A 24,226-nucleotide genomic window follows, 5' to 3' on the forward strand; every position below is an offset into this window, starting at 1 on the left:
CACACCACCAATGGCAATGAAAATGCTGCAGTGTCAGGGAGATATTTTTCTTTTAGTGTTTCCATAATCTCCAACTCACCTAAATCTAAGTTCCCAAGTATCACCTACACTCACACACATTCACAGTCTGACACATACATTCACAGTTTGACACACACCCTAAACTACCAATCACTACACTCCCAAACCAACACACACACACGCGCGCGCGCACACACACATACACGCACGCACGCACGTTGAGGGATACGCGTGGCATTGTGCCAATAAACAGTTTGAATTAATGTGGAAGAGTTTTGAGGTCCTGGTTGAAGCCGTTGGTCAGCCTGGTGTGGGTCTGTGGATCTGGCCCCAGCGACGTCCTCAGCAGTGAGGAAGCTCGTCCACCACTGTCGCCGATGGTGAGGCAGAGTTGACAACGATCGTGACGTCAAAGATGTGTCCAGGTGTTCCAGTGACACAGACCCGTGACAGCTGATGTCACCTGGTCTTTGTGCAAAGGTTCAAACTATCCAATTTTACTCGTGTTATTAAAATTTGCAACTCAAGTGAAGGAACAGGATGACTCCATTTAAACAATTACAGCAGGATCATTGGTTGAGTTGCAGATTGCACTGTGGCCACTGCTCTGGTTGGTCAATCCAAGGGCTCTGGTCTGGTTTAGTTCATGGCTGGGCTGTGCTGTTTACCCAAGATGGTATATTGCCCAAGTCAAACATTAACATGCCCCAAGTGTTCACCGCCAGTGAGATTACCAACACACCGATCAGATTGACCATGAATCCAGCTTTCACCTGAAAGATATCAGAGAGATGGAGAGAAACTTCATAGCTCAGGGTCAAATGTTGGTGCAGCGAAAGCAGTGTTAGACTCCGCACCGTCCCGTCACACACTCCCGGGGTCAGACACAGGGTGAACCTCCCTCCACACCGTCCCGTCACATCCTCCCGGTGTCAGACACAGAGTGAACCTCCCTCCATACCGTCCCGTCACACCCTCCCAGGGTCAGACATAGGGTGAACCTCCCTCTACACCGTCCCGTCACACATTCCCGGGGTCAGACACAGGGTGAAGCTCCCTCTACACTGTCCCATCACACACTCCCGGGGTCAGACACAGAGTGAAGCTTCCTCTGCACCGTCCCATCACACACTCCCGGGGTCAGACACAGAGTGAAGCTCCCTCTGCACCGTCCCATCACGCACTCCCAGGGTCAGACACAGAGTGAAGCTCCCTCTACACTGTCCCATCACACACTCCCAGATCTATCGGAAAGAGATGAAGATGGGTTCTGCTCACCCTGGTGCTGAGCTGGGCAGAACCTCTACATGTTGGGTCAAGGTGTTGCTGAGAACCTTCGCTAGAAGGTCATCAGTGGTTGAGGCGATGGCTCCCACATCTCTCCCTGGGGCAACGATGAGTGGGTGGGAAATGCCAGCCTCACCAGCCATGCAGAGTGAATAAGGGATATGGGGCAAGAGGCTGTGACCCAGGGTCACTCTCCCCATTCCTACAAGGGATCCCAGCCCAGCCCAGTTCTCTACTGGGAACTACCTTGTGTTTGATGAGTACCTACCATGTCAGACACGTTCAGGTAGCCATAGGAGAAGACAATGGAGTTTGGAGGGGTTGCCACTGGCAACATGAATGCGAAGGAAGCACAAAGGGTGCAGGGCAGCATGACGTAGAGTGGGTTGATTTTAATACGCTGGGCCTGTGGGTACAAACACACAGCCTTCACTGAGATCAGCAGGACCAACAACTGCCCTTATTCCAACACGGGATGCCAACCCCACTGACGTCTTCCTGGAGGCTTCATCACATGATCTCCTCCATCCAATCACGATCCTGGCCTGTCTCCATGTCCCAGCATTGGCCATCCAAATCTCTCAGCAACCCAACACCCAATCCCCACACTCCCACCACCTCCCCTGTGGTACCTGCCCCCATGTCCGCCATTGGCCACCCAGTCTTCCCACGGGACCAATCAGACCTTCTGGTCCTGGACAGGGTTATTCTCAATGCAAAGGGAGGGGGGAGGTGGAGAAGGGGCTTTTGGGGCATCCCTTTGGTGTTTCTCTAGGTTTTATCCCAGAGTTTTACCTCCAGCTCATGAAGATTCCAGGAAATTCCAAAGGCCAGGCCAACCTTGATACCACACAGGGTGAGCACGTACTTGTCCCTTGGACTCTGGGTGTGGAGGGGGCAGTTTAATGATGGATGGATGTCAATCATTTCCCTGCATTTGTTTGCCCTCCTGTTTATTTGCACCCCACTCTCTTAATTTGCATCTCTTAATTTTTATCTTTCTGTAAATTTTTGCACAGGATGTGGGTGTCATCAGCAATGTCAGCATTTATTCTCCATCCCTAATTACCCCTGGACTGAGGAGACAGTTAAGAGCCCACCATGGTGGTGGGTCTGGAGTCACGTATAACTTGGCACAGATGAGGTGGATGGTTGCGGTCTTTTCCCCAGCGTAGAGGAGTCTAAAACTAGAGGGCAGAGGTTTAAGGTGAGAGGGGAAAGGCTTAAAGGGGAACTTGAGGGGCAAGTTTTCCCACACAGAGGGTGGTGGATATATGGAGGTCTGTACACAGCGTTATAGATCCATAGAGTTATACAGCATGGAAGCAGGCCCTTCGGCCCAACTCATCCATGGTGACCAGAGCAAGTCCCATTTGCCCGCATTTTGGCCCATATCCCTAGAAACTTCTCCTATCCATGTACCTGTCCAAGTGTCTCTTAAACATTGTAAATGTACCCACCTCTACCACTCCCTCTGGCAGCTCGTTCCACATACCAGCTACAATGACAATGTATAAAAGGCAATTGGACAGGTACATGGATAGGAGAAGTTTCTAGGGATATGAGCCAAATGCAGGCAAATGGGACTCGCTCAGGTCAGCATGGATGAGTTGGGCCGAAGGGCCTGTTTCCATGCTGTATAACTCTATGGATCTGTGCATGGACCTCACCAGGTAAGTCTGGCAGACTTCCTTCCGGGAAGGAACTATTAGGGAGCAATCCCAGGTTTTACCACAAGCTGTTCATTTTATGGTTATCGTCAGTGTGGCTGCCTTTAAGTAAAGTTCCAGGTTTATTTAATCCCTTCACATCACGTCCCCCAGTGACTCCACAGTGGGATTTGAACTGGATCACTGGATCAGGGTAAATCAGCCGTTGGACAGAACCAGGGAGAGATGAACAAACAGCTGGCGATCTGCGAAGAGCTAAGGGCAACCTCCCTGCTGGAAGCCCATGAAGATGGGTGGTGGATGGTTGGCACGGGCTCGACGGGCTGAAGGGCCGGTGGGGATGGTGAGGTTGCGGGGCACTGAGCCAACTCACCATCGCCGACAGGATCGGAAGGAAGAGCGAGGTAGTTGCCACGTTGCTGGCACACTCCGTGAAGGTGGCGATCAACAGACACAGCAGTATGACGATGGCCCACGGCGGGATGGCCTCCAGAGGGGTGAGCTGGTCTCCAAGCCAACTGGAAAGGCCGGATCTCTGGAAGAAACAAAGACGACCTTGAACTCCAAGCCCGGGTGTGAGGAAAGGACTTCAGTAAGAAGCAGTTGCGTTACCTCACTGCCTTTGGCCAGAGCGAAGCCTCCTCCCAACAACAGCACCACGTTCCACGCCATCTTTTGCTGGACAACCTTCCAGTTCAGCAGTGGGGGAGCAGGTCCATACTTAACCTGCTTGTTACCTGGAAGAACAAAACTGTTCACTGCACTGGGATCAGGAAGCCTTCCGAATCTTTCTCCACCAGCCAGTCTGTCACGAGGACCCAGGGGATCTCCTAGTCATACAGCACAGAAACAGGCCCTTCAGCCCAACTTGTCTGTGCCGACCAAGATGCCCATCCAAGCTGGTCCCATTTGCCAGCATTTGGACCATGTCCCTCTAAACCCTCCCTATCCTCGTACCTGCCCAAGTGTCCCTTAAATGGTTTATTGAACCCACCTCACCCACTTCCCCTGGCAGCTCGTTCCATACGCAGTCCACCCTCTGGGTGAAGAAGTTGCCCCTCAGGTTCCTATTAAACCTCTCCCCCTCACCCTGAATCTGTGCCCTCTAATTCTTGATTCCCCAACCCTGGGGAAAAGACTGAGTGCATTCACCCTATCAATGCCCCTCATGATTTTATACACCTCTATAACATCCCGTCTCAGTCTCCTATGCTCCATGGAATGTCCCAGCCTGTCCAACCTCTCCCTATGACTCAGTCCCTCAAGTCCTGGCAACATCCTTGTAAATTTTCCCAGTTTAACAGCATCTTCCAACACTGAAAACAGTGAGTGAGATCATTCCCACCTCTGGGTCAGGAATCACAGAAGCCAATTTTCCGCTCAAAGAGTTGTCCAATGGTCCCAGTCCCTGCTCTCTCCTCACACCCCACCTTCCCACTCTCTCCAGTTCTCTTTGGGAGCTTTCTGTTGGATATGCTCCTTCAGTCAGTGGAACACTCCCTGCACATCCCTGCTGGTTCCTGATGAACCCTTTCCACTCCGTGTCCTCTGGCCATCAACCTTCCTGCCCCTCGAGGTGAGTGCATGACTGAGGGTGGCACAGTGAGGCAGCAGGTAGTGGTGCTGCCTCACAGCTCCAGAGACCCGGCTTCGATCCAGACCTGTCTGTGGGGGTTTGCACGCTCCCCCTGTGACTGGGTGGGTTTCCCCCAGGTGCTCCAGTTTCCTCCCACATCCCAGAGATGTACGGGTCGGTGGGTTAATTAGCCACTATAAACTGTCCCTGGTGTGTAGGTGGTGGGATTGGGGGGGGGGCAGGGGTTGATGGGAATGTGAGACAGCCTAGGTTACAGGAAAATGTGGGGAACGGGATTGCTCTGAGAGATGACACAGACTCGATGGGCCGAATGGCCTCCTTCTATGCCATAGGGAAATATGACACAAAGAAAGATCACACCTCTTGTGTCAACCTCTACACTTTTCTTATATCTCACCCAACCTCCCCTAGTCATTTCTTGCATTGCTGTTTGTGGGATCTTGCTCTGTTCTCACATATTACACAGTACAACAGGAAAAAGCCTGAAGCAAGGTACAAAAGCCTGAAAGCACGTACCCCCAGGCTCAAGGACAGCTTCTATCCTGCTGTTATAAGACGATTGAACTGTTCCCTAGTACGATAAGATGGACTCTTAACCTCACAATCTACCTCGTTATGACCCTGCACCTTATTGTCTGTCTGCACTGCACTTTCTCTGTACCTGTAACACTATATTCTGCATTCTGTTATTGTTTTCCCTTGTACTACCTCAATGCACTGATGTGATGAAATGATCTGTATGGATGGCATGCAAAACAAAGTTTTTCACTGTACCTCGGTACATGTGACAACAATAAACCAATTTACCAATTTACCAATTTATTGATAAAGGGTGTTTTGGCACCTGACCCCACCTGTGACAGGTGCTGCGATGATACTAACCCCTGCAGGCAGGGAGCTCATGACTACCTTCTCAAGGAGAGCAGGTGACAGGGCGCTGGTGATGAACCCCTGGATTCTACCTGGATAACCAGAGGTAGCCCTCCCCAGGTTACAGACACCCAACTGATGGACACCCATACAAACAAACGACCTTCCATAAATATTATTAAATTCAAACCGGAACTAATTTTGAAGAAAACCTGTTTCCATGTAGCCTCTGCGCAGTAATCAGACACCACTGTCTCTCAAGAATACAGGCTGCCAGTTTCACCGCGGGAGGCCACTTAAGAGAGTTACTTTGGAAACTGCCAAGCAATCACTTCTATTGATACTTGTGCAACAATACCTGATTGAAAAATGTAATAGATAAAAGTCATGGAATCATACAGCACGGAAACGGCCCAGCTGCTCCATGCCAACCAAGGTGCCCCATCCGTGCGTCCCATTTGCCAGCATTTGGCCCATAACCTTCTAAACCTTTCCAATCCATGTACCTGTCCAACTGTATTTTAAAAGTTGTTCTTGTACCTCCCTCAACCACTTCCTCTGGCAGCTCATTCCACATACACACCATCCTCTGTGTAAAATAGTTGCCCCTCAAGTTCCTATTAAATCTCTCCCCTCTCACCTTAAACCTATGCCCTCTGGTTCTTGATTCCACAACCCTGGGAAAAAGACAGAGTACATTCACCCTATCTATGCCCCTCATGATTTTATACACCTCTATAAGATCACCTCTCAGATGCTACGCTCCAAGGAATAAATTCCTAGCCTGTCCAACCTCTCCCTATAACTCAGTCTCTCAAGTCCTGGCAGCATCCTTGTAAATCTTTCCAGCTTAAGACATCTTTCCTATAGCATGGCAACCAAAACGGAACACAATACTCCAGGTGCGGCCTCACCAGCGTCCTGTACAACCGCACCGTGACCTCCCAACTTTTATACTCGCTGCCCTGACTCGTGAGGGCCGGCGTGCCAAAAGTCGCCTTCACCACCCTGTCTACCTGTGACTCCACTTTCCGTGAACCATGAGCTTGCACTCCAAGGTCCCTCTGTTCTACAGCACTCCCCAGGGCCCTGCCACTCACAGTGAAAGTCCTACCCAAATCCAGTAATATTCACCAACCAATTCAAGCCCATCGAAACCAGCCATTGAGTGTGGGACAAGCTGATTCTGTTGGCATTGTAACTAGGCAGGGGATGTCAATGAGTAATGTTCGTGTTCACTGGACCTCATCAACACTGTTCACTACAGCACTGTGGAGGTGTAGTTACTGTAAGGAGTGGTTTTGTGTGTTTCTGGACATCTGTACGCACGGAGTGGGCAGGGGAACGGGCCGTACCTGCGTCGCTCTGCTGCACATCCTCCCTGTTATTGCTCCAACAAGGCAGGCGGGGCTTGTCAGACGGAATCATGAACATAATCACCGAGATGAAGATCACCACCGTGGCGTCAGTCACGTAGCTGCGGGGAGACAGGAGGACAAGTGTTGGAGGAGGAGGTGGTCACAAACTGGAGAGGGGGACTGAGGGTGAGGGGGGAGGGAGGTCGGCAGACTTACTCCGTGCCACCCTTGTTGAAGATGACAGTGGCCCATCCGTCGATGAAGCCGGGGTCGCGGGTGAACCACAGCACAACCAGCAGGATGAAGAGGATCAGCACTGCGATCTCTGCAAACGTCATCCGGCCCAACCCCTTCATCTCCTCCTTCATCACCTGGTAAGCGGCGATGTCCTTTTGAGACTTGGAGGACTGGCAGCCGAAATTCTCCTTAAAGCTGAGAGAGTGAGAGCCAGCACTGGATTACTGTCTGAACAAGGAATACCAGGAGCCCAGCTGGGTGACCCAGTACCCTGAGTGGTTCTAAACCTTTGGTTCTCTCTCCATCAGACCCCACGCTCTCTCGTTCCCTGTCCTTCTCACTGGGAATGTTCAGTGACTTCCACAGATTCACCAGGCTCTCTCCGTGAAGAAATTCCTCCTCCCGCCACTCTCGAGAGTGAGGCTTGGTTCTAGACCCCACAACATGTGGAAGCAGCCTCCCTGCCTCCCTCCCTGTTAACCCTCCCCTCAGTGAGATCACCTCTCGCTGTTTGAGTCTCTGGTGAATATTATATCTGCCTCGCTCACTCTCTCTTCGGGCCATTGAGTATAAGAGTCAGGAAGTCATGTTGCACCTGTATACAACTTTGGTTAGACCATGCTTGGAGTGTTGTGTGCAGTTCTGGTCGCCCCATTACAGGAAGGATGTAGTGGTGTTGGTGCAGGAGATGTTCACCAGGATGCTGCCTGGATTAGAGAGTATTAGCTATAAGGTTGGTTGGGCACACTTGGGATGTTTCCTCTGGAGTGTCGGAGGCTGAGGGGAGAGCTGACAGAAGTTTATAAAATAATGAGAGGCATAGATCGAGTGGACAGTCAGAGCCTTTCCCAGGGCGACAATGGCTAACACGAGGGGGTATAATTTTAAGGTGATTGGAGGATGTCAGGGGTAAGTTTTTTACACAGAGAGTGGTGGGTGTGTGGAACGCACTGCCGGCAGAGGTTGTGGGGGCAGATACATTAGGGACATTTAAGAGACTCTTAGATAGGCACATGAATGATAGAGAAATGGAGGGCTATGTGAGAGGGAAGGGTTAGATAGATCTTAGAGCAGGATAAAACGTCAGCACAACATTGTGGGCTGAAGGGCCTGTACTGTGCTGTAATGTTCCATGTTCTATGTCAAGTACTGTAGGGCATAGCTTTAAGGGAAGGTGGGAAAAGTTTAAAGAAGGTGTTTGAGACAAGGGTTTTTACACAGAGAGTGGTAGGTGCCTGGAGCGGGCTGCCAGGGGAGGCATGGCAGCAGGTAACATGGAGGGATGTGGACCATGTGCAGGCAGATGGGAGTAGTTTAGGTTGCCATCGTGGTCAGGACAGAAACTGTGAGGTGAAGGGCCTGTCCTGTGCTGTTCTATGTTCGATATTCAATAAGCCCAAGGAATGTGAGCTGCACTGTCCCGTCTTCCTCAGGTACAGAGCACAAAGCTTCCAACAGTGCTCCAGCTGGGATCTCTCCAAAGCCCAGGACAACCCCAGCAAGACCTCAAACTCTTCTCGTTAACCCTGCCTCCTGCCACACCCTGTAGCCGCGCATTAACTGTCTGTTCCATCAGTGTACACACCCGGCTTCCTCTGCCCACCAGCACTGACCGGCTCCTCACCATCCCCCCACTGACGGGGACAACCTCACGTTCAGGGAACAGGAGGAGCAGGACCAGGCCATTCGGCCCCTCGAGTCTCCTGCAGCATCCGTAAGACCAGGGATGATCTCCACCTTCCTGCCTCTTCCCCATTGACCAAAACTGGGTGTTGAATACATTCAGTGACCCCACCCACCTCCATGGCCCTCTGAGGGAGAGACGCCATCCCCAGGAGAAGAAACACCTCCTTCTTTCCCTTAAGTGTGAAACTATGGCCCCTAGTTCCAGCAACCTTCCCGGGGGAAATACTCTCTCAGCTTCCCCCCCCCCCCCCCCCGCCCAACCCACACCATCCCCCTCAGAACCGATGACTCAGTGGGATCACCTCACACCCTTCCAACTCCAATGAGTATCTTTTCCCACAATGTTCTCCGCCTGGTAGCTAGTTGTATAATCATCTAACCTTTTGTGAGGTAAATAATTGTCCACCTCTGATTATAAAGTGCCAGCTTTATACTTGCTTCAGTCTTTGTGCATTTCACTCCTGATCGAACCTCTGCTGACTCTCTGCCAGCAGCAAACTTGGGTTTGTTACAGCTCCTATGTTCTAACAGAGTGCTCCTACACTCTGCCCTCCATCCAATGACCATAGAACGTAGAACACAGATCAGAGCAGACCCTTCAGCCCACCACGTCTGTGCTGAACACGATGCTGAATTAAACTAAATCCCTTCTGCCTGCACGTGATGCATATCCCTCCATTCCCCGCATATTCGTGTGTCTAACAGCCTCTTAAATGCCACAATTGCATCTGCTCCCACCACCACCCGCCCGTTCCAGGCAGCCAGCACTCTCTGCGTAAAACAGCTTGTCCCGCAACTTTCCCCCTCTCACATAACATGCATATCTTCTAGTACTTGATATTTCTACCTTGGGACAAAGATTCTGATTGACTACCCTATCGCTGCCTCTCATTTTATAAACTTCTATCAGGTCTCCCCTCATTCTCTGATGCTCCAGAGAAAACAACACAAGTTCGTTCAACCTCTCCATACAGCTTATGCCCTCTAATCCAGGCAGCATCCAGGTGAACCTCTTCTGCACCCTTTCTAAAGCTTCCACATCCTTCCTGTAATGGGGCAACCAGAACTGCACACAATAAATGCACAATCCTCTATCTAGATTCATTTATTATCACTTTTTTTGTATTTTGGAGTTATTTGTGTGATATTAACAAATTCTTTTTAAAATCCAGATATATCACATCCACTATCTCCCCACCCCCCCTTAAACACCCTTCTATTTACATCCTCAAGGTACCTTGTTAGTTTTAACAAACAATCTCTGCCCTATCAAATGTTGCTTCACTAAACTCTATGACTTTGCCAATCACATTATAATTTTCTAACTGCCCTGTTATAAGGAATTCCAACATTTTCTAGCCAATTTATTTCAGGATCATTGGTCTATAGTTCACGCTTTTCTCTCTCCCTCCTTCCTCATAAAATAGAGTGGAGTTGTAATCCCAGTGTTGGCACTGTTATAGAATCCAGGCAATTCAGACCTACGGCATTCCTGATCTCCACAGATCTCTTGTGAACGTGATCAGTCCCGTGAACTCCTGAGGGGAAAGCTCCCACTACACTTAAACACCGTGTTCTCCTGTGGGTGGAAATAAACCTCATGTTATTGAAGAGAACAGTGATACTTACTTAAATCCCAGGAATAAAATCTGCAGCCAAATCCATGTCAGAATCAACATGATAAACATACAGGGGAAGGAAAATCCAAACCAGGTTGCAAAGTTAATAATGTCTCCATTCATTGGAAAGAGGCTGAAAGCAAAAGAACTTCAGTGAAACATGTTTGTCTGGTGATCAGAAGCCCCACTGATCCCATTTAACCTGAAGTATCTTCTGATGTCCCCCGGAATATCAAGGAATACATCTTGGCATTTAAGGACGGCACAGTGTGCAGTGGGTAGTACTACTGCCTCACAGCTCCAGCAGCTCAGGTTCGACCCCGACCTCCGGTGCTGTCTGTGTGGAGTTTGCACGTTCTCCCTGTGACCGGGTGGGTTTCCCCCGGGCGCTCCAGTTTCCTCCCACATCCCGAAGGCAGGCAGGTTAGCGGGTTAATCAGCCGCCGTAAGTTGCCCCCAGTGTGTGGGTGAGGGGGAGGATCTGGGGGAATTGATGATCATTGGGGATTCGGTGGGTGGGGGGAGTTGGTGATGGGGTAGAGTGTCCGTGGGCAGTGAGAGGTGGTCAGTGGGTGGGGGAGAGTGTCCGTGGGCTGTGGTGGGCGGGGGGTCAGTGGGTGGGGGGGAGTGTCCGTGGGCTGTGGTGGGGGGGGGAGGGAGGTCAGTGGGTTGGGGGGTAAGTGTCCGTGGGCTGCGGTGGGGGGGGGGTCAGTGGGTGGGGGGGAGTGTCCGTGGGCTGTGGTGGGCGGGGGGTCAGTGGGTGGGGGGGAGCGTCCGTGGGCTGTGGTGGGGGGGGGGAGGTCAGTGGGTGGGGGGAAAGTGTCCGTGGGCTGCGGTGGGGGGGGGGTCAGTGGGTGGGGGGGAGTGTCCGTGGGCTGTGGTGGGGGGGGGGGAGGTCAGTGGGTGGGGGGAAAGTGTCCGTGGGCTGTGGTGGGGGGGAGGTCAGTGGGTGGGGGAGAGTGTCCGTGGGCTGTGGTGGGGGGGAGGAGGTCAGTGGGTGGGGGGTGTTGGTGGGTGGAGGAATTGACACCTTTTTCACTGGAAGAATTCCCGTTGGGAATTTGCCCTTTCCCTCCCAGTTTGGGCACAGGGAGAACGCCCTCACTCACTGGTGTTCGGGACCCTTTACCCAGCCGATCAGACAAACATGTCGCCCGTTCTCAGTGCTACACCAGTCATGCTCAGGACCCTGCCCGCCAGCTCCCTGGACATGACGGATGAACTCCATGGGAAGACGTGACCTCCTCCACACATGGAAGTACGGCCATTGGGACGAAGAAGGAGTGACGCTTCATGAAGGCAGCTCTGGAGCGTTGGAGACTGAGGGAGGGGTGTCAGTGGGTGGGGGGAGAGTGGGGAGTCAGTGGGTGGGGGGAGACCTGACACACAGGCATGGACAGGGTAGATCGTCAGTCTTTTTCCCAGGGCGGAAATGTCAAACACTAGAGGGCATGCATTTTAACGTGAGGGGGGAAGCTCAAAGGAGATGTGTGGGGAAAATTGTTTACACAGAGAGCGGTGGGTGCCTGGAATGGGCTGCCAGGGGTGGGGGTGGAGGCAGATACAACAGAGGCATTTAAAATAGTTTTAGGCGGACACAAATATGCAGGGAGTGGAGGGATGTGCACCATGTGCAGGCAGAAGGCATCTAGTTTAATTCGGCATGGTGTTCAGCACAGACATGGTGAGCCAAAGGGCCTGTTCCTGTGCTGTACTGTTGAATGTTGTCTGTTGAAGTCAGCCTGGGAGGGGCCAGTGTGTGGGAAATGATGGACAGGTGGCAGGACACTGAAGGGAGGGGTGTAGGTTGGGGGAGGCGGAGGGACTACAGACACTCACTCGTCCAGCTGTCCCTTCATGATGAGGTTTGGGGTGGTCCCAGTCAGTGTGGCCGTGCCCCCAATACTGGCTGCGTAGCAAACGCTCAGGTTCATGCCTTTCGACAGATTCAGGTGTCTCTGCCTTCTCATCTTCTGCTCCCTGTCTGCCTCAGCCGTGTCCTCAGAGAGCTGAAGATGCCCGTTGGCTGAATGGTGAAGAATGAAGAGTTTTACGTTCAAAGCCAAGTCACTGCCGTGTTACTGATAAACTACTACTGGACAAAAACATTCCCGGGGCAGGGGCAGCGTGGAGGGGGGACAGTTGGTCGTGGGACCTCCTCGGCAGTCTGTTCCTGGGTCCACCTGAACCAACTGCCTGCCCCTGTCCCGAGGATACGTCTATGCCCGGGTGTTCCTGGAGAGGGAACGCTCCGTGTCCACTGGCTCTCTGGAGGACTTCTGGGACTGGCAGACACCGCAGAGGCGGCAGTGGGTCCTGCACAGGGAAGGCCATGATTTAATGTTAGATTTTTGTGAATATTGTAAGTAAGGAAACAAAGTTATCCTTTAAAAAAGCTTGCAAGGGCTGTGAGGGGAAGGGTCACAGTTCAGGGCTTTCCTGCAGTTAGACACAAATTAGTTGAAATCTGTGTTAAAACCACATGAACTATTTACATTAAGTTTATAACTGGATGGTAACTGATGATGTGCTAATGTCAAGTCAAGTTTGTTGTCCTGTGCACCAGTGTGGTGAGGTACAGGTACAATGGAAGACTTACTTGCAGCAGCAGCACAGGTACATAGGTACAGACCACACACGGAACATAAATTATACAGGACAGCGAAGAGAAGAAATCTGATTATGGGAAGGGAATTACCTGCTATGAAGTTTTTGACTTTTGTGTTTATATGTTTTAGAATCTTTAGGAATAAAATATATGTTGAGATATAATAAGAGGGTTAGACACAGAGCAGGGCTCTCTATAAAGCACTGATTCTGGTTCCTTCCCAGTGAACCTTCTTCTGAACATTGCCCAGTATCTCCTCCTGTGCGGAGTGTGGGACTGAGACTCTGACTGTGGTCCGAGCAGGGTTCTACTCAAGTTCAACAAAACTTCACAACACTCTGCACCCTAGAAGTGAATCCCAGTGTCCTGCGAGCAATTCATCAACCGAAAACAAGGTCCGAGGGGCCGTGGGACACCGATGTGAGATTGTTATTGTAAGCTGGGCTCTTCTGTGAGATATTCCAGACACAGAACTGTGCGTGCTCTGGGGTCTCCCGCACCCTGTCCTGCAGTGGCAGACCCGTGACCAGGTAGGGGCTTTTTCTCCCCAGGATGGGATGTGACAGGGAGACACGGGATGGGAGTGGGGGATTTGGATCATGCTGGAGCGTCTTTGTAATCTGCTGCTGGGAAGTAGTTGGGCCAGAGGTTGGTAGGGACGAGAAGGGTGAGGGGAGGGTGGGGGGGGCCATATGATATAGAAATGGCCCCTTGATCCTGTTCCACCGTTCTGTTACATCAATAGATCTGTGACCTGAAGTAATCTGTTACCCCGATACTGGTAACAAACTAAACATTCACTGATCTCAGCCTTGGACTTAACTCACAGCTCATGGGTGGTGATCCACAAATTCTAACCCCACTCCCCGCTCCCCACCCCCACTGGGGATGGGCTGGAAATCACTGGGAAGGTGGGTGGGTTCTGGCTGCTCTGGGACAGTGCACTGTATCTAGTGGGACTGTGTACTTGGTGGGACGGTGTGTCTGACTGGGATGGTGTGTCTGGTGGGATGGTGTGTCTAGTGGGTCAGTGTATCTGGGGGGATGGTGTATCTGGGGGGATGGTGTGTCTGGGGGGATGGTGTGTCTAGTGGGTCAGTGTATCTGGGGGGATGGTGTGTCTGGTGGGATGGTGTGTCTAGTGGGTCAGTGTATCTGGGGGGATGGTGTGTCTGGTGGGATGGTGTGTCTGGTGGGATGGTGTGTCTAGTGGGTCAGTGTATCTGGGGGGATGGTGTGTCTGGTGGGATGGTGTGTCTGGTGGGATGGTGTGTCTGGTGGGATGGTGTGTCTAGTGGGTCAGTGTATCTGGGGGGATGGTGTATCTGGGGGGATGGTGTGTCTGGGGGGATGGTGTGTCTAGTGGGTCAGTGTATCTGGGGGGATGGTGTGTCTGGTGGGATGGTGTGTCTAGTGGGTCAGTGTATCTGGGAGGATGGTGTGTCTGACTGGGATGGTGTGTCTGGTGGGATGATGTGTCTAGTGGGTCAGTGTATCTGGGGGGATGGTGTATCTGGGGGGATGGTGTGTCTGGTGGCATGATGTCTAGTGGGACAGTGTCTGGGAGTTGATGGGAATGTGGCGAGGAGGGGTTACATGTAAAATGAGTGGGGGAAAGGGATTTCTCTGTGAGCCAGCATAGACTCAGTGGGCCAAACAGCCTCCTTCCCTGCTGTGAGGATGTACGGTTTGCTGTGGCATCGCACAATCCTGTAAATCAAGCAAATAAACTGGTCTGGTCTCCTTACATTTCTCAGTGGCGTCCATGCCCACCTCCACATCATTTGTTGGTTTGAGATTCTTGGTGTCCTTGGGAATGGAATCGCCATTCTCCAGCACCTCAGCCTCCACCACTATTTTATTCTCGTAGATCTGCTCCAGCTCCACGTTTTCGGACTCAGCCATGTTGAGTTGGTCCAACACGGCCTGGGCGATGGGCACCATCATGGCGGTGGTCGCCGTGTTACTGATCCACATGGAGAGGAACGCAGTCACACCCATGAAGCCCATCATCAACCTGGTACAAGGGAGCCCACCACAACACACGTGGTTAGGTCATCGCAGCGTCCATTTCCCGCCCACCACCTTCTCTGCATTTTCTGACCTCTTTGCTCATCCCCTATCTTAATTGTTGCAGAGCTTGGCAGGAATGAGGCGGGTCCTGCAAAATAGAAGCAGGATTGGGCCATTGTGCCCCAGACCCTTGCCACACAATAAGGTTATGCCAACCATGCCTTCTGCTGCCAACCTCTCTCTGACCCTCTCTGCCTCTCTCCATCCCTATCCAAGTCCTCTTCAATGGCTCAGCAGAAGTATTGTTTGATAACGCCCCTGTGAAGAGTCATGGGTCATTCTGCCAGTTAAAGACTCTATATAAATGCAGGTTGTTGTTACTGAACTGAGAGGTTGCAATGATCAGGAGAGTCTGATCAGGGTGGACCTTTTACCCGAGGGAAGAGCTTGGTGAAGCCTGTCCCAGGGAACTGCTGACGTATGACGGGATCTGACAGCTCCTCTAAGCTTTTCCCACAAGACCGGGATTTGGAGCCACAGGTACGGGACAGTCACCAATAAATCCGATGGGCAGCTCAAGTGACTAAAGCAAACACAACCAACCAATGCCCACCTCCTGACAGTAAGCCAATGGTTAATGGAGCCTTACAGGGAGGGCTTGACTCCAACTATCAGCAGCACCCTCAGCGCAATGCGTTTGTGCAGGTTCCAATGTTCCACGGCTATGGCCACGAACAGTCCTCCTACCAACAGCATGTTGGTGTCCTTCAGGTACTGCATGCAGACCTGGAACAGAAAGCACATCGCTGTAGAACATTCCAGATACCGTGCACATTTGGAATGGAAAATAGACAGCTGTGGAACAGATGCTGTGTGTACAGCTGGGACGGAAAACACACATTTGTAGAAATCCCAAAACTACGCACACATCTCCAACAGAAAGGAGACAGCCACAGAACATACGGATGCTGTGTTCACAGCTGGAACAGAAAGTTGAGAGCATGCACATCCGGAACAGGGTGCAGACAGCTGCAGGACATTGCAGATACTGGCTGCACATCTGGAACAGGATGCAGGCAGCTTTAGGGCATCACAATGGTGCTGAGCACAGATGTGTGTGGACAGTGTACAGTCTCCATTGTAAAATAAAACCAGAAAATGCTGGAAATATTCAACAGGTTGGGCAGCATCTGTGGGAAGAGAAACAGCTAACATTTCAAGCCAGAGTTCCTTCATAGGACTGGGAAGGAGACGCAGGGAGTTCGTTAAACTGCAGGGAGGGTGGGGAGGGGGGATATCACTGGTAGAGTGAAACCGGGGTGACCATGGGGATAAACTGTGAACAAGGTTACCTGGTGACTGAGTGAATGGGAGCAGTTAGAGAGTGAGAACATAGGCAGAGGAATGTAGGAGTTGCAAAAGGCAGAGTGGGAAGACACGCCCGGCAGGTCAGTGTAGGAATGTCCTTCGTTCCCAGACAGGAGAAAGGAAGGGAAATGTGAGTCAACGTCATAGTTGGACGTCTGGTACTGACCAAGAAATCATTTACCAAGTTGTAGGATTCAATATTGAGTCCTGCAGGCCGCAAGGTGCTCAGGCAGAAGGTGAGGTGCTCTTCCTCAGGCTTGCACTGAGCCTCCCTGCGACAGTACAGGAGGTCACAGGCCAGAGGTCAGGGTGGGAGTGGGACGGGGGATGGGAAACTCAGGGTCAACCCTGCCGACTGAACCCTGGTGCCCTGCTATAAGCAATCACCCAGTCTGTGTTTGGTCTCTCCCACGGAGGCGGCCTGATCTGCTGGTATCTCCAACATTTCCTGATCTACTTTATCTTTGCAGTGCTTTTGCTTTTCACACATTCATTGAATTCACTGCCACCTCTCTCCCAGGAGTGCCAAAGTGCCCAGCGTGACCTGCCAGGCCGATCCTCCCGCAACACACGGTCTGCTGGAGGAACTCAGCGGGTCCGGCAGCGCCTGTTGGGGGAAAGGAATCGTTGACATTTTGGGTCGAAACCCCGCATCAGGATCTATCCTCCCGCTCCCACATTCCGTTGTCTATGTCCTCCCTCTGTGACTTCCCCCAGTCACTCACGGACCAGGTAACCTTGCTGACAGCTCATCCCCATGGTCAGCCCAGTTTTACCCCATCAGAATCACCCCCATCCCCACTTTACAAACTTCTTTTGCCTCCTTCCACTTCTCACACAGGTTCTCCTCCCACAGATGCCCTCAGACCTGCTGAGTATTCCCAGCACTTTTTGTTTTAATTTCAGATTTCCAGCATCTGCAGTTTTGTTTTAAATTTTCTGTCACAGTCACCATGGGTCTGTGTGATTACGGTGTCATAGAACGTAGAACACAGAACACTACAGCACAGTACAGGCCCTTCGGCCCACAATGTTGTGCTGACGTTTTATCCTGCTCTAAGATCTATCTAACCCTTCCCTCCCACATAGCCCCCTATTTTTCTATCATTCATGTGGCTATCTAAGAGTCTGTTAAATGTCCCTAATGTACCTGCCCCCACCACCTCTGCAGGCAGTGCGTTCCATGCACCCACCACTCTCTATGTGTAAAACTTACCCCTGACATCCCCCTTATACCTTCCTCCAATCACCTTAAAATTATGTCTTCTGGTGTTAGCCATTGTCGACCTGGGAAAAAGTCTTTGACTGTCCACTCGATCTATGCCTCTTATCATCTTGTACACCTCTGTCAGGCAGTGCACACGTCCCTTCCCCTTGTCCACCTATTGGAACAGCAGTACTCCACAGACTGGAGAGAGTGCTGCAGGGCATGGGCAGTTAGCAGGCTTGTCTCTGGTGTTTCTCTTGGTAAGTAGAGAAGTTATGTGAATTCTTGGAGTTATACAGCACAGAAACAGGCCCTTTGGCCCAACTTGTCCATGCCGACCCAGTGCCCATCGAAGCTAGTCCTACGCCTGAGTTTGACCCATATCCCTCTAAACCTTCCCTATCCATGAACCGGTATTTTAAACATTGTAACTGTAAACATTGTAAACACTTCCTCTGGCAGCTTGTTCCACAGACCCACCCCCCTCTGTGTGAAAGACTTACCCCTCAGGTCCCTTTTAAATCTATCCCCACTCACATTAAACCTGTGCCCTACGGTCTGAGATTCCCCTACCCTGGGAAAAGCATGGTGACCGTCCACCTTATCTCCGCCCCTCATGATTTTATAAACCTCTATAAGGTCACCCCTCAGGGACAACAGTCCCAGCCTGTCCAGCTCTCAAGCCCTCCATTCCCAATAACATCTTGTTGGGATCCCCCAACATCTCAGGAGCAGCTCTCGGGAAGTTTCCAGCCTGTGTTACTAAGGAGCCTCCACTTCCAAATGTTAGTGTCAGCCTGGTGACCACCGGCCTCTTGCGTTGCCCCCCTGCCTCTCACAGTGTGGAAGAGTAGAGTTGGGCCACACATCTCAACGGCCTACCTCTGATGAATCCATAATTCCAAACATCGGGAAGAAGAGGACAGGGATCAAGGCAGTGATAGCGAGTGGCAGTGCCTCTGTGCACCAGTACAACGCCATGACCAGGATTGTGTATCCACATCGGGCTTCCTAAACAAAGAGAGGGAAATGTTCAGTAACCACACATGCACTTTGTACAGAAGGAGGCTGCAGACCATTGGACCCGTGCTCTCTCTCAGTCAGCTCTTCTCTGTAAACCTTTACAGAGAACACAGAACAGAAGGTTGTGCCAAGCTAATTGTGAATAAACACCAAACTAAACTAATCCCTTCTGCCTACACGATGTCTGTGTCCCTCCATTCTCTGCACATCCATGAGCCCATCTAAGAGCCTCTTAAATGCCCCCCTATCATATCTGCCCCCACCGCCACCCCTGGCAGCGTGTTTCAGGCACCCACCACTCTGTGTAAGAAACTTGTCCCGCACATCTCCTTTGAAATTACCCCCTCACCTTAAATGCAGGCCCTCTAGTATTTGTATTTATCCAGTTCCTTACCGAAAGTTCCTCTTCACTCCCGTTTCTTCCATCACTCTCTCAGACAGCACAGCCCCCGTCACAGGGCCCTACCACAGACAACAAATAACCCCTCTTCTACCAACCTGCAGCCTCCAACTCATCTCATCTTAACATCTGCTTCAGTTCCTCCAGTCACTCCATGGAATGGAAATCCCTTAAACCCTGGCATCCTTCAGTAAACATTACAGTGCAGAGGGAGCTTCACTCTGTGACTGACCCCGGGAGTGTGTGATGGGACGGTGTGGAGGGAGCTTCACCCTGTGTCTGACCCCGGGAGTGTGTGATGGGACAGTGTAGAGGGAGCTTCACCCTGTGTCTGACTCTGGAAGTGTGTGACGGGACAGTGTGGAGGGAGCTCCACCCTGCGTCTGACCCTGGGAGTGTGTGATGGGACGGTGTAGAGGAAGCTTCACTCTGTGTCTGACCCTGGGAGTGTGTGATGGGACGGTGTAGAGGGAGCTTCTCCCTGTGTCTAACCCATGCTGTTCTGACAAGTGTTGGTCGTATACCTTCCCTTGTGCAGATGGGTTTGTGGGCAGAGTGAGTGTTTCCCTGAGCACCACTAAAGATGCACACACTGCATTATTTAAGGACCTTCCTGTTGATTCCAGATATTTATCAGTCAGATAGATGCAGAATACCTGCAACGTATGAGCTCACTGTGATCTGTAATAAAAGCTTTGCTCTTCTGCCAAAGGTAAAATATTAATCATTCCAGTGTTGAGTAACTATGAGAGGGACAGATGTGATTGTTCAGATTCCAGGGTTGTAGTGCAAGGGTGTTACAGGCGTGAGGAATGCAGGCACATCCTTGTGCTGAACCTGACTAGTCCCAATCATTACCTCTCCCTGTCTGTACTGTCTCCGCGCACATTCTAATGGCTGGGACAATGCTGACTGGATACGGAGTGAAGCTCCCTCTGCACCGTCCCATCACACACTCCCGGGGTCAGACACAGAGTGAATCTACCCCTACACCGTCCCATCACACACTCCCGGGGTCAGACACAGAGTGAATCTACCCCTACACTGTCCCATCACACACTCCCCGGGGTCAGGCACAGAGTGAAGCTCCCTCTGCACCGTCCCATCACACACTCCCGGGGTCAGACACAGAGTGAAGCTCCCTCTGCACCGTCCCATCACACACTCCCGGGGTCAGACACAGAGTGAAGCTCCCTCCGCACTGTCCCATCACACACTCCAGGGTCAGATGCAGGGTGAAATAGACAGTTTAAGTCTGTTTTATGGCAGCAGTTAGCGGAAAGCTATTACAGCGCCCGTGACACTGGTTCAATTCCCACCGCTGTCTGTAAGGAGTTTGTACGTTCTCCCCGCGTCTGCGTGGGTTCCCTCCGGGTGCTCCGGTTTCCTCCCACATTCCAAAGACGTACGGGTTAGGAAGCTGTGGGCATGCTATGTTGGCGCCGGAAGCGTGGCGACACTTGCGGGCTACCCCCAGAACACTCTACGCAGAAGATGCCTCTCACCGTGTGTTTCGATGTACAGGTGACTAATAAAGAAATAAATATCGGGACTCACTGACCTAGGAACCTCCGTCGCTGTTGTTGAGCGGTTCAGGGTTGGAGCCAGTGACCCGGGTCACCCGCACCTTCCCCTGAGCTGGACCCATCCCGCGGGCTGACCCCTCTGCCGGAGGAGCGCACGGCTCTCTCTCAGCCCCGCCCGCAGAGCTCGGGTCGGCGCCCCGCTCTGCGCTCCACGTCCCGTCTCCTTACCTTGGTGGGGATGACCAAGGGCAGTGGTAACAAGAGCAGAGGCACCAGGATAGTGATCATCTCGTTCCTGAAAGCCCACGCCGTCTTCCAGTGGGATCCCATCGTGGTAGGCAGGGAGCGGCGGGTCGCTGTGCCCAGAGTCTGGACTCGCGGGCAGCAGCGAGTTGAATATATCAGAAAACTCATTAAACATTAACCTGCCCCTCCAGTGACGGGCATTTCCGCGCATTGCAGAACATTCCCTTCCCGAGGCGGCAGGTGTCACAGGGAAGGTGGGACTGCCCCTCCCCACCCCCACCCCCACCCCACACACACAAACACACCCCTCGGATTAAACTGGCCACCACGCACCTGCTGGGCTTTGGGGTCCGGGCGAGGGGTCCCTGCAGCGCCCGTGGACAACGGTCCCACCCCGGGCTGGTGTGGGGGCTCTCGCCCTTCACCCGCCGGAGGAGCCGAGCTTCCAAGGGTTGCGTGTGAGCCGGGCTGGGTTGGAGCTGGGGTTGGGTTTGGGGTTTAGGGTTTAGGGTCAGGGGGAAAGGGGTCACTCGCAAAGCGGCGGCAGGGTCGGGGTCAGTAACACAGCCGGAAAGGGGATTTAGGGAACCCTGAGCTCGCTCGGGCGGGGGGTCATACAGCACAGGAGCAGGCCCTTCGGCCCAATCCATCACTGCCGACCAAGATTGCCCGGCTGTGGCCCAAACCTTTCCTATCCGTGTACCTGTCCAGAGCGACTGAAGGCAAATAAGACGGGCTGAGGGTGGGGAGTGTTGGATGTGGTGGAGGGGGAGAGGGGGCGAGAGAGGGGAGGGGCAGCTGGAGGGGAGGGTAGAGGTGAGGGAGGGAGAGGGGGAGATGGAGGAGGGGAGAGCTGAGGTGGAGGGAGAGAGGCGCGGGAGTGAGCAGAAGGGTGACCCGGGGAAGGTGAGGGGTGAGGTTGGGGGGGGGGGGTCAGATGGAGAGGGGTGAACAGGAGCGGATGTTGGCGAGGGAGGAGGGGAGATGGACGGAGTTGCGGGGTGGGGGGGGGACGGGAGGGGTGATGGAAGACCGGGAGGTATCGAGGAGTGGGATGAGGGAGGAGGGGGGAGGAGGAGGGGTGGGGAGATACCTTTGACTATTTTTAGGGGAAAGGAGGGCAGATTCTTGATCACCGAGGGGGTGAAATGTTACCGGGGTGGACAGGAACATAGAGTTGAAGTTACAATCAAATCAGCTGAGATCTTAATGAATGGGCGAGCAGGCTCGAGGGGCCGAGTGGCCTACTGCTGCTCATTGGTACATTTATATGTGACAACAGAGGGGCTGTAATAACGGTCCCAGCTCTCGGGATGATTAACCAAATTTCCGACTTGGACTGACACCAGGTAAGGTTGGGTTGGATCTAACACCATCACGGAGCAGATAGAGGTCTCCACTCCGCTCCTGACCGACGCAGACAGCTTCGCGCACAAACTAACGCCGGGACAGCGTGTTGAGAGACAGAGACAGAGCAAAAGCGCTGATGTCTGCTGGTGTTATGCTGCAACTGATTTCACGTTGACATTAGCTGTTGGGCGGACGCGACTGAAAGTGTAAGGTCTGTCTGTTGCAGTGATCCCTGAACTCTGGATCTAAGACTGATCTTAAAACAACTTCTGGTTGAATCCCATCGTTCAGTGAGCCGAGTTCAGAGCCGGTGCGTGTAATGAGGAGAACTTTTCAGTGGAGAACTAGCTCCAGGTTGAGAATACAAAGGTTGCAACACCTGTTATCGAATCAAACGCCACTGACGCCTCCCATGTTGGGGCAGTGATTTTCTCAAAGGTTACGCGGTAAGTCGAATGAATTTTTTTTCAGGATTTCCAAAGGGATTGGTAAGGTAGAGAACGGGATCAGGAGTTCAGGGAAACACCATCACACAGTTGGGTGATCCAGCACACGGAGGCGCAGCCTTCGACAGAGGGAGGGTGACCAGGGAGACCCCTTCCCCGGAGGACCCCCTCAGATCCCGGGCCTGAGGGAGGGAATTCCAGCGGACCAGTGCGTGTGGTGGAAGTTCTGACTCGGGACGTTTGGTAAATGATAAGAAAAAGCAGAAAGTGCCTTAGCGTGAGATAGTGCATTAACCCGACGGTAACAGCTGGTGCCGGGATACTTATCCCAATCACACCTCACTCCCAGCTGAAGCCAGAGGTCCATTGAGTGACGGGTCACAGCACCTTCCCCCCGCTGTGGTAACAGGCAGGCGAAGGGTCTGAGGGTGAAACCACCTCACACACCTCTTTGATCTGCCACTGAGTTCCTCGCCCGAACCCCAGCCGGGATCTGCTACAGCTTTTGATACAGTTTGTAAAGTTATCAAGTCACAGTTTTGAATGACTCTCCAGGGAGTGCTGTGTTCAATTCTGGTCACCTGGTTCGAGCCACAGGGTCACACGGCACGGAAACAGGCCCTTCGGCCCCACTCGTCCATCCTGAACAAATGCGCATCTAAACTGGTCCCATTTGCCCGCGTTTGGCCCATATCCCTCTCAACCTGTCCTATCCATGGACCTGTCCGAGTGTCTTTTAAGTGTTGTTAATGTACCTGCCTCACCCACTTCCTCTGGCAGCTCGTTCTAAGTGCAGACAACCCTCTGGGTGGAAAAAGTTGCCCCTCAGGTTGCTATTAAATCTGTCCCCTCTCACCTTAAACCAGGGGTTCTTGACTCCCCAGCCCTGGGAAATAGACTGTGTGCATTCACCCTATCTATGGCCTCGTGGTTTTATACACCTCTATAAGATCACCCCTCATTCTCCTACACTCCAGTGTATAATGTGTAGCCTGCTCACCCTCTCTCTATAACTCAGTCCCTCCAGTCCTGGCAACATCCTCGTAAATCTCCTCTCCACTCTTTCCAGCTTAATGACATCTTTCCTGTAGCAGGGCGACCAAAACGGAACACAATATTCCAAATGCAGCCTCACCAACGTCTTGCAACATAATGACCCGACTCCAATACTCAGTGCTCTGGTGAAGCTTTCTTCATCACCCTGTCTAGCTGTGACACCACTTTCAGGGAACTATGTACTTGTAGATACACAGTTACCTATGTTTTACAACACTTTCCAGGACCCTACTGTTCACTGTGAAAGTCCTAGCCTGATTCGTCTCCGGAAAATGCAACATCTAGCACTTATCTGACTTAAACTGCATTTGCCATTCCTCGGCCCACTTACCCAGCTGATCAAGATCCCTCTGTAAATCCTGAGAACCTTCTTCACTGCCTACAACACCACCTATTTGAGAGTCACCTGCATACTTACTAACCATTGCAAACTTACAATCCCTTTACAAATCATTGTTATGCATGAGAAATTGCAATGGGCCCAGCACAGAGCGCTGATGCGCACCATTCGAGGCAGAATGTGAGGGTGTTAGAGAGGGTCCAGACGTGGTGAATGAGAATGGCTCCTGGAATGTTGGAGCACAATTCCAAGGACAGATTAGAGGGGCTGTTTGGAGAAGGGGAGGCTGAGGGAGATC

At 52.1% G+C, this 24,226-nt stretch overlaps 1 protein-coding gene across 1 annotated transcript; it reads right to left on the reverse strand.

Annotated features, from left to right (window-relative positions):
* Positions 1-20,841, reverse strand: LOC127581258 (solute carrier family 13 member 2-like). The gene is made up of 12 exons (XM_052035462.1): positions 20,719-20,841; positions 18,424-18,552; positions 15,616-15,752; positions 14,702-14,970; positions 12,185-12,371; positions 10,356-10,478; positions 7,020-7,235; positions 6,801-6,922; positions 3,591-3,715; positions 3,352-3,513; positions 1,577-1,714; positions 1-794 (listed from the first exon to the last, which is right to left on the reverse strand). The coding sequence occupies exons 1-12, from the start codon at positions 20,818-20,820 to the stop codon at positions 666-668; spliced, it is 1,839 nt and encodes a 612-aa protein (XP_051891422.1). The 5' UTR covers positions 20,821-20,841; the 3' UTR covers positions 1-665.
* Positions 20,842-24,226: the final 3,385 nt, after the last annotated feature.

This window comes from Pristis pectinata, chromosome 21, assembly GCF_009764475.1.
Source record: "Pristis pectinata isolate sPriPec2 chromosome 21, sPriPec2.1.pri, whole genome shotgun sequence".
NCBI lineage: Eukaryota > Metazoa > Chordata > Chondrichthyes > Rhinopristiformes > Pristidae > Pristis > Pristis pectinata.

Coding starts and splice junctions, on each gene's coding strand:
- LOC127581258 (XM_052035462.1), bottom strand. CDS start 20,820: ATGGGATCCCACTGGAAGACGGCGTGGGCTTTCAGGAACGAGATGATC. Junction 12,372..14,701: donor CATGGACGCCACTGAGAAAT/GTAAGGAGACCA, acceptor TTCACCATTCAG/CCAACGGGCATCTTCAGCTC. Junction 6,923..7,019: donor TTCAACAAGGGTGGCACGGA/GTAAGTCTGCCG, acceptor GTCTCCCCGCAG/CTACGTGACTGACGCCACGG.